At 39.4% G+C, this 11,214-nt stretch overlaps 1 protein-coding gene across 1 annotated transcript in view; it reads right to left on the reverse strand.

The window, feature by feature from the left end:
- The window catches only part of BMPR2 (bone morphogenetic protein receptor type 2), a 146,100-nt gene extending 135,485 nt beyond the window's left edge, over positions 1 to 10,615 (reverse strand). Inside the window, exon 1 of the mRNA XM_043445906.1 lies at positions 10,492 to 10,615. Coding sequence (XP_043301841.1) covers positions 10,492 to 10,567 — 76 coding nt within the window. The 5' untranslated portion in view covers positions 10,568 to 10,615. The remainder of the gene's footprint in view (positions 1 to 10,491) is intronic.
- Positions 10,616 to 11,214: the final 599 nt, after the last annotated feature.

Here is an 11,214-nt window from a genome sequence, read left to right on the forward strand (position 1 = left end):
AAGTACCATATGATCTAACATTTACACCCGCAGATATATATGCATAGGGGCTTCCTTCATAGCTCAGTCGGTGAAGAGTCTGCCTGCAATGCAGGAAACCCAGGTTTGATTCCTGGGACAGGAAGAGCCCCTGGAGAAGGAAATGGCAATCCACTCCAGTACTCTTGCCTGGAGAATCCCATAGACAGAGGAGCCTGGCAGGCTACAGTCCAGGGGGTCGCAAGAGTCAGACACAACTTGGCGACTACACCACTATATATATATAGTGTGTGTGTGTGTGTGCGCGCGCGTGTGTGTGCGCGACTACACCACTATATATATAGTGTGTGTATGTGTGTGTGTGTGTGTGTGTGTACACACATGCATAGGTACTGAAAGCAGGGACTAGAACATATACTTGTTCACCAGTATTCACTGCATTCGTTGTCCACCAACAGCCAAAAGGTGAAAACAAGTTTATCAACAGATGAACCAACATACAATGAAATGTTTTTCAGCCTTAAAATGCAATGGAATTCTGACACATTCTGCAACAAGTATAAACCTTGAAAAATTATGCAAAGCAAAATGAGCCAGTAACAAAAGGACAAATATTGTATGATCCCACTTACATGAAATATCTAGAGTAGGCAAAAATCACAGAGACAGAAAATAGATTAGAGGTTACCAGGGGCTGGGAGGAGGAGGGAATTGGGAACTATTGCTTAATGATAACAGAGTTTCTGTTTGGGGAAATGAAAATGTTTTGGTGATAGCTGTACACACTCTGAATGTAATTAATACCACTAAATTGTACAGCTGAAAATAGTGGAAATGGCAAATTTTGTTATATATATGTATTTTTTTTTTAACCACAATTTTTATAGTTAATAACACAATATACCCAAAGCTGATGCTGGGAATGACTGAGGGCAGAAGAGGGCATCAGAGGATGAGATGGCTGGATGGCACCACCAATGCAATGGACATGAACTTGGGCAAATGTCAGGAGACGGTGAGGGACAGAGAGGCCTGGAGGGCTACAGTCCATGGGGTCACAAAGAGTTGGACATGACTGGGTGACCGAACACCACTACCCGAAAGAACTAAACTATACACATCACATGGGTGAATCATATGGTACAGGAATTATATCCAATAAATCTGCTAGAAACAACTTACTAACCTAAAATTAAAATGGTATTAATTAAATATCACTAACTTAGCATGTATGATAACTGGGTAAAGGCTGAGCCAAAATTGACCTTGACATAATTTATTTTAAAATTAAAATGAAAGTCAAGACTGTAGAGAAGTCTAACCTTCTTAATTAAACTTCTACCTATTTAAAGTTTACTCTAAGGTTTTTCCAACTCTAAAATTCTAAGATTTCAACTATTTAAAAAGCACTCTTTGCAGCTTCCCTGGTGGTTCATTGGTGAAAAAAAAAATCCACCCGCCAACGCAGGAGACAGAGGTTTGATCCCTGGTCCAGGAAGATCCTACAAGCGTCGAAGCCACTAAGGCCATGTGCCACAACCACTGAGTCTGTGCTCCAGAGCCTGGGAGCAGCAACTGAGCCCAGGAATTGCAAGCGCTGAAGCCGGCTGCCCTAAAGCCTGTCCTCCACGGCAAGAGAAGCCACCGCCACGCAGAGCCCACACCACACGCCACAGCTAGACAGATGCACGCAGCAGCCAAAACCCAGCGCAGCCAGAAATAAATAAAAAGCACTCTTTAGTTATAGACTATTTTTTTGGTGCCACACAGCTTGTGGGATCTTAGTTCCTAGACAAGAGATTGAACCCCTGCCCTCAGCTTTTAAGGCAGAGTCCTAACCACTGGACCACCAGTGAATTCCCTAGAGACCTTCTTTACACCACTTTTGTGGTCTTAATTCAACATAGTCAAGGTACAAAACGCATCTTCAAAAAATTTATATTTTCTTCATAGTAGTACCTTCACAATTTCAGAATACTCGTTTCCCCTAACCTAAAAGTACCATATACTCCGTAATAACCAAATGTGTAATTCAAAGTGCTACGCACTTACTAGTAACTAAGCCTAACACTGGCTTTTCTCATATGGTAAGCAAAAGTGTTCTAAGTAAGAGGCCAACCTCTTCACTTTACAAGTGAGGATGAAAGTGAAAGTGTTAGTCCCTCAGTTCTGTAGACTCTGTGACCCCATGGACTATAGCCCGCCAGACTTCTCTAGTCACGGATCTCTCCAGGTAAGAATACTGGAGAATGCAGCCATTCCCTTCTTCAGGGGATCATCCCAACCTAGGGACTGAACCCAGGTCTCCTGCAGATTCTTTACCATCTGAGCCACCAGGGAAGCCCCCACAAGTGAGGATATTGAGACCGAAAGAGGTGATGTGCCAAAGTAAACAGCCAGGGACTACCCTGGTGGTCCACTGGCTAAGACTCCACACACCCCAATGCAGGAGGTCCCAGTCTGATCCCTGATCAGGGACCTAGATCCCACATGCCGCAATTAAAGAGTTCACATGTCAAAATTAAAGGTCCTGCATGCTGTAATGAACACTGGAGATCGAGTATGCCACAACTAAGACCCGGTGCAGCCAAATAAATAAATAAAACAAAGTGAACAGTCAACAATACCACTAAGAAGTAATTCAAGTCTTTCTAGTTTCCAATTCTGGTTACCTATTTAATTTAGACATCATCTCTTTTCAGGGATAATTAAAGCCTGGGAGAGGAGGAGCAATAAGAGAAAATCAACAAGGGACAGAAGTAGCAATAAGAGAAAAGTATACTCAAGACAATCTAAGGGAGATTTAAAACACACACATACACACACGCACACAACCATTTAGAAGGGGAAGTGAAGATGGAGAAGATACAGAATAGAGGAAAAGGAAAGTCACTAGTCAAAAGAGGAGAGTTTCAAGGAAAGAGTGATTAAACTACCATATTCAGTAAAAAAGTCAAAGAGAACAATACTGAAAAGTGACTGGATTTGGCAATTAGGAAGTCACTGCTCACCTAACATACAGTGTGGGGTCAGGAGGGCAAGTAAAGAGTTAAGGATAGGGAAATCAAGACGTGTTCACTGCTCTTTCTTTAAGAAGATAAGCAGAGAAGATAGATATAAAAGGAGAGTTCTATGGCGGTCCAGCGGTTAGGATTCTGAGTTTTCAGTGGTTGGGAAGCTAAGATTCTGCAGGGTGCAAACTCACCAAGGAAAAATTTTAAAGTGTGGATCATCTAGAAGACACACAAGAACACAGTCTCTTCTCCTATATTGGAGAATATCTACAGGAATTTCTCATCCTGAAAGATAGGCAGAGAGAGAAAATAATACAACGCTAAAGGGTTTACAAGATAGCAAAATACCTACCCTTGCTTCCAACAGCATGGGATTGAATTCCCTTTCATAAAGTGATATAGGTTATGGCATGAGACAGTTGGGAGAAGGAAAGCAGCGTTTCTTACTTTTCTCTGAATCCACCAACATTTAGAAAAGAACTATGCACGAAGGAAGCACTAATAAATATTTGTTAGCTGGACATTTTAGTTCTCCTTCCAAAAGTCCTATTATCTGTCCTATTAATGTCCCCATACCTTTCTAGCTGCTCCCATAAGTGCATATTGAAATAGAAACTGGGTCTAACACAAAACACTTCTGGTCAAACAATTACTGTATTGCAATTAAGAGCAAACAATGAATGTTATGTTCTAGTATTCCTGATGAGGTAATGTATTCCAAAATGTTCATATCATTTACTTACAGGCTTATTTCTAACCTTACATAGACTACATATATATGTATTGTTGTAATCTTAGCTGTCATAGCCACCTCACAGACAAAACAAAAGTTCAAAAAAATACAAAGTCAAGTTAAGTCTATTGCACTCAAATGTCTACCAAAGTCACCTTCTAGAAAGCAATTAAAAAACTATTTAGATTTTTTAACTAGAGGGGGCAAATACTTTGTTAATATGAGCCTCTTTGGCATGTTTAAGTGCTATGCAAGACGGTCAAATCTCATGAATTTCTAGATACTGTATTTGTTTTATTCATATTCACCTATACTTATTTTCTTCCAGAAGATATCAATCAAATATTTCTTCTTTGGTAGACAGAAATTTAATATATGCAATTTATCCACCTGGAGGTCTCCATGTATTACTAATTTGCAACTGAAACCAAAACAATGTTATATTAATATATTCTGGTTTAGCTTAGCACTAGTTCTTTTTTCTAAACTTCATCAACAGTTTTCACCTAAATTTACTAGGTAAACAACCACTTCTTTCTTCCTTTTTGGCAGAAGGAAAAGGAAAATAAAATGGTCCAAATAAAAGTACAAACTAAATAAACATAACATAATACGAGGTGAGTAAAACAATTAAATATCATCCTTAAGACTAAGAATAATCAATTAAAAAAAACTGTGCAAATTTTAAGAAAAAGGTGTTGGGTAGTTACTGAGAGCATAAAAATAAGAAAGGTTTGGTTATCAGTACTGACTGATTAGAAGGTCCAGAACAGCTTACAACTGGCACAAAAAGTAAGAAAATAAATAAAGCGAAATCTCAGAAAAAAATCTTAGATCCAGTAGTTCTCAAACTTTTAAGGTACATAAATTTTACTTGGGGGAAATCTGTTTAAAATGCAGATTCTTAAACTCAATGTCACTCAATGCCACTCAATATTAAGTGGGTCTGGGCTGGTGTCCAGGAATCTGCATTTCAAACATAATCTTGTCCAACTCCGTAATGCTGCAACTGAGAATACTATGTTAAATAATCCATTTATCCAGAATCACACAGAATGCAAGTCTCCTTAACTCAAGACAGTACTCTTCCTAGTACACCATTTAAACTATTTTGTAGTTAAAAGGCCTGAGACAAAGAAAGAACAAGTTACTAATACATAATCTGCTGTATTGAGCAATTTTAGAATTCTTTTTTATTATTAATTCATTAAGTAACTCTTAAATTCTTGTATGTGCCTAGCAATATGCTATATTACAAAACAAGATATGAACCCTGTCCTCTAGAGGCAATTATCAATTAGGAGGACAAGTGAAGTGAAGTGAAGTCAAAGTTGCTCAACTGTGTCGGACTCTTTGCAATCCCATAGACTATACAGTCCATGGAATTCTCCAGGACAGAATACTGGAGTGGGTAGCCTTTCCCATGTCCAGGGGATCTTCCCAACCAAGGGATTGAACCCAGGTCTCCCACATTGCAGGTGGATTCTTTACCAGCTGAGTCACAAGGGAAGTCCTAGGAGGACAAGGCAAATACACAAAACTAATCGTCAAAAGCAAGACAATACATGAGTAAGCACCAAAATAAGTGGTATGGCCACTACCCTAAAGCAATCTACAGACTTAATGAGATCCCTATCAAATTACCCATTATATTTTTCACAGAACTAAAAAGAATAATCGTAAAATTTATAAGAATGATAAAAGACCCAGAATTGCCAAAGTAACCCTGAAGAAAAGGAAAAAAATGGAGGCATAACCCTCCCAGACTTCAAACAATACTATAAAGCTACAGTAATTAAAACAGCATGGTACTGGCACAAAAACAGACATATAGATCAAGAGAACAGAAGGAGAGCCCAGAAATAAACCCACATACCTACAGTCATTAATCTCTGAGCAAGGAGGCAAGAATACACAACAGAGAAAAAGACAGTCTCTTCAGCAAGTGGTGTTAGGAAAGCCAGACAACTGAATGTAAACCAATGTAGTTAGAATACTCCCTCACACTACACAAAAATAACCTCAAAAAGGCTTAAAGACTTAAATATAAGATATGACACCATAAAATTCCTAGAAGAGAACATGCACAAAACATTCTCTGACATAAACCCTAACAATGTTTTCTGAGGTCAGTCTCCCAAGGCAACAGAAATAAAAACAAAAATAGGGACTTCCCTGGTAATCTAGGGGTTGAGACTCTGCACTTCTACTCTAGGGCATATGGGTTCAATCCCTGGTTGGGTTCAATCCCTGGTCAGGGAATGAAGATCCCACATGTTGAGGCCAAAAAATAAATAAATAAATAAAAGCAAAAATGGGATCTAATCAAACTTAGAAGCTTTTGTACAGCAAAGGAAACCATAAACAAAATAAAAAGACAAAGAACTGGAAGAAAATATCTGCAAATTATATGACCAATGAGGATTTAATTTTCAAAATATATAAACAGTTCATGTAACTCAAAAACAACAACAAAAAAATAAAAATAAAAAAATGGGCAGAAGACCTAAACAAACATACAGATTGCCAATAGGTACATAAAAAGATGTTCAACTTTACTAATTACTAAAGAAATGCAAATCAAAAGCTACAATGAGGTATCATCTCACACCAGTCAAATGGCCATCACTAAACAGAACATAAAAAATAAATGCTAGAAAGTGTGTGGAGAAAAGGGAACTCTCCTATACTGCTGGTGGGAATATAAATTGATGCAGCCACTAATGGAAACAATATGGCGGTTCCTTAAAAAACTAGAGTTGCCATATGATCCAGCAATTCCATTCCTGGGCATATATCCACAGCAAACTATAATTTGAAAAGATACACGCACCCCAATGATCATAGCAGCACTATTTACAATAGCCGAGACATGGAAGTAACCTAAATGTCCATCAACAAACTAACAGATAAAGAAGACGTGGTACATACACAAATGGAATACTACTAGAAAAAAAGGAAATAATGCCATTTGTAGAATCATGGATGGACCTACAGATTATCATATTAAATGAAGTTTAAGTCAGAAAGAGACAAATACCATAAGATATCACTTGTATGTGGAATCTAAAATAGGATACAAATGAATTTATTTACAAAACAGAAAGAGATTCATAGACTTAGAGGACCAAAGAGAAAGGCAGTGAGGGAGAGATAAATTAGGAGTTTGGGATTAGCAGATACAAACTACTATATATAAAATAAATAATCAACAAGGTCCAACTGTATAGCACAGGAAACTATATTCAATATTCTATAATAAAGCATAATGGGAAAGAATATGAAATATGTACAACTGAATTATTTTGCTGTACATCAGAAATTAACATAACACTGTAAGTCAACTATACTTCAATATTTTTTTAAAAAGTGATATGGCCAGTTATAAAATTAACTGATTTACAGTGACTTCATTCTGTACCTTTTATAATTAAAACTTACCCATCAGAGAACAATAATCAATTTTTTCTCTTTCACTGTTAAGAAAGTTGGCCTTTAATGTAGTAAACCTGGAATAAACATCTCTCTCCCCACAATCTACACACACACACATCAACACCCACTCCAACAATACCACCTCCACCACAACCCATATGCCATGATAGTTTTTGTAGACAACGTGTGTGTTGCTGAAGAGATGTATGTTAAACTGAAACCTAGTCAAGTGAACTATTTCAAATGCAGGAAGAATCAGCTGACACCGATGAGGCAGAATCAGCTAACTTGGGTGCCAACTGAGCCATGGACACAACCGAGCCAGACAAGGAGAAAGGATTAAGGATGTAGGACTCCCGAAATCCTTTGGGTCCTGGAGAATCTTCCAGGTTTGGATCCCAAAAATGAGACCATTCAAAATACCACGGACTCCCTGGCCTCCGAGACCAACAAAGATGACAGGAAGGACAAGAAGGATGAAAACAAGAACAAAGACTGGAGGAAAAAAAGAGTAGCTGAGTCTGCTCAATGGGCTGCATATGGTGGGGAAGGACACAGGGTTAGATCTGTTATCTGTAACCATTACAACCTAAATGAACAGCTTGGCAACTTAAATTTAAAAAAATTTTTAACAGAAGCTGACTCTTAAATAGGTATTACATTTTTTTTTTTTTAGGTATTACATTATATCGCATCCTTTTATTAAAACTAAGACTTCATTTAGAAACCAAACAAGCATGTATTTTCTATAAATTCTAATTTCTGCATACCAACTGTTCTTAGAATTAAGGATCCAAGAACTAGATAGAGTAAGTGGGAAAGAGGGACCCAAAAGAAATAGGATTTATCCATGACCCCACAGAGGGAGGTGATGTCAATCTTCCAGTATTATTTTCCTGTTCAGCAGCACCATGTGCACCTGTCTAGTTACATCATTGCATCTGTACATCCCAAATTCACACAGGCCCTCTGTAGCTACCTTACACTTAATGAAACTGCACTAACCACTCCAATATTAGGCAAAGTTTTACACATTTAGAACCATGACATTTGCATAAGAAGTGTGGTACTAAGATCCTGTCAAGAGTCCCGGCTTCTTTTCAAAGGTTAATCTGAAGACACTAACTCTATCTCATGTTCCCAATTAGACTGAGAAGTTGTTGCCTTCATTAACATGGTAGGTAAGGGTGCAGGTTGTAATTTCAGCTCCACAATTTACTGTGTGGTGAGTTATTAAAATTCTCTGTACTTCACTCCGGGCTTCCCAAATGGCTCAGATGGTAAAGAATCTGCCTGCAATGCAGAAGACCCCGGTTCAATCCCTGGGTGGGGAAGATGCCCTGGAGAAGGACATGGCAACCCACTCCAGTCTTCTTTTCTGGAGAATTTCATGGACAGAGGAGCCTGGTGGGCTAAAGTCCATGGGGATGCACAGAGTACTTCACTCTCCATAAAAGGAGCATAACTGAACCTGGAGTAAAGAACTGTCATGAGGATCAAATAAGAAAATACATGTAAGGCTACTAGAACAGTTCCTGGCACATAGCTAGCACTCAGTAAATACTGTTGTTATTATTGTCACAGATCTGAAATCCAACTTCACAAATTTTAGCATCTGGTAGTTAGTAATACTGAAGAAAAAAGATGACTAAAATCACTTTTAAACAGTGATTACTTTAATCTATCCCTTTAAGGACCACTATTCTAATATTTCATTTACCAAACAGAAATCATGTGTGTTTTTTTTAAGTCAATTGATCTTTCTCTTACTTTCATCAGTTCTAATCACAAAATGATAATTCTGTCAACTATAAGTTAGAATCTGTGTTGTAGAAAAGTCAAGAATAAACCAACACTGAAAAGTGTATGCTCTGAGATTTCTGCTCTTAGAATGACTGCTTAAACTTAAGACCTTTTACTGTCTTCATATTTCACAGGGACCAACCACATGGCTTAATACTAGAGAATTTAAAGAGGTAACACAATATAAAGTAATCCAGAGAAAAATCATTCACTTTTCCCCAAAAGGAACTGTGATAATTAGTAATATTAAAATATCAGTGTTCATATCAGAAGTTCATATTATTTTAACACAACTATCATAAACATAGTAGACATCAATCAACAATATCAAAAGCACAAAAGTTCAAAATTTTTTTCAGTGTTTTCCAAATGGAAATATGAAATCTCCATATCTAACACAAGAAATGAGAAATTTACTGAATGTGAAAATACGCATTTTTAAATGGAAATATGCAATCTCCATATCTAACACAGCATTGAGAAATTTACTGAATGCGAAAATTATACTTATTAAGAAAAAATAACTGGAAAGGTGTTATGTTGTCCTCTATTCATTTTTAAATGTATAATCTATCTGGCCATCCTAAACGCAACTTAAGAATTATATGCAAAATTCACTCCCTAAAATTTCTAAAAGCAAATCACCAAAAGACTTGAAAAGTAACTGCAAACGAAACAAGGTTTTTTCCTAAAGGTGTCTGAGAACTAAGAACAAAATATCCTAAAGAAAGGATTTCCCTTTAAGCTTCAGTAAAATGTCAAAAGAACTTTCAGGACTCAAATCTCCTATAAGTCTTGACGTGAGGTCAAAGTTGCCTCAATGACAGGAAAGCCAATAGAAAGCCAGATGACTAAATGAAAACTTACTGAAAATACTTCTAAGCCCAAAAGTAATTCCAAAAGTATACAAAATATGAGTGTCCAGACTGATAAGATCAAAATTACTAATACACTTCAAAACAAAATAATGATAAAAACGATTAACAGTAGTACACAATGTACTAAGAATCTCTCAATTCTGCCTTCCTCAACATTTTTTGGAATAATCAAAGTACCAGGGATTCTCAAAGAGTGATCTACATCTAAAAATAAGCTTCAAGTGTGTGTTCTACAGTGGATGTCCTTTCTACATACAGCCAAATCTGCTCCTTTATATTAAAAAAAAAAAAAAATCTACAGGTCTGTTCCCAAAGATCTCCTAATAGGCACGGTTCGCTGGTGATTAAAATATTATTTTTAATCCCTGCATTACCTCACAGCTAAAAATGTCAAGATACCACACCCTACGTGTCTTTCTTCCCCCCCGCCCCGGTGGGGGGAGTGGGGGGTGGGGAATACGAGGTGTGGGGATTTGAAACTCCACGAAAACGTGGAAGGTTAGCTCTCCGGGAGGACCGGGACAGGCGCGCAGGTCCGGGGCGATCAGGGGACGCGCGGCGAAGGGCGAGCGCAGGCCTCGGCCTCTGCGGGCTCGCTCCCCGCCAGCCGCAGGGAAGTGGCCCGGACGCGCCACCCGGGGCGACTCACCGGCCGCAGCGCTGACCAGCAGGACGGTCCACAGCAGCGAGGGCACCCGCCGGGGCCGCCGCGGCGACGAAGTCATCCCTGGGTCAGCCGAGAAGGAGAGCAGAGAAAGAGAAAGACGGAAAGTGAATACGGGCGGAGAAACGCGGCCGGGAGGCTAGTCCTCGCTCTCGTCGGACTTCTCCGGCCCGTATTACAATGCAGTTTGAAAGGACAAATGGCAGAGGAGAGGACCGAGCGGCAGAGTTTTCATTCCGCTGCACAAATTCCCTTCATTTCTCTCCCTCGCGGCTGGGGGTGTTCATTCGCCCAGGACTGGGTGCCTCGGCGCCCCAAACTGAAGGCATGTCCGTGGGGGAGAAGCACGGAGACGAGAAAAAAAAAAAAAAAGCCCCGCAGTTATTTCCCCCGTAGTTTCACGATATCGAAAAAATATCCAGGTCTGGGAGAAAACATATCCAGGGTGCCGAGGGGTGGGCAGCGGGGATTCGAGGGGCGCCGAGGATCAGAACAAGTTCCCGACTGCCGGGAAGGGCGAAGCCGGACGGCCGGCGGCGGCGCCGGGCGACCCGAGGCGCATCGCCTGTGCTCCGGAGGGGCAAGAATCCTTTTAAGTTTCGCTTCAGTGCTTCCCTCACTCCGGTCTTGAGCACAGCAAATCCTCCTCCTCGACCGGATCGAAAAAGGTGCCTGCCTCCATGGACAAACCCACCGCCTTCACGCCTT

Source organism: Cervus canadensis, chromosome 24 (assembly GCF_019320065.1).
Source record: "Cervus canadensis isolate Bull #8, Minnesota chromosome 24, ASM1932006v1, whole genome shotgun sequence".
Taxonomy (NCBI): Eukaryota; Metazoa; Chordata; class Mammalia; order Artiodactyla; family Cervidae; genus Cervus; species Cervus canadensis.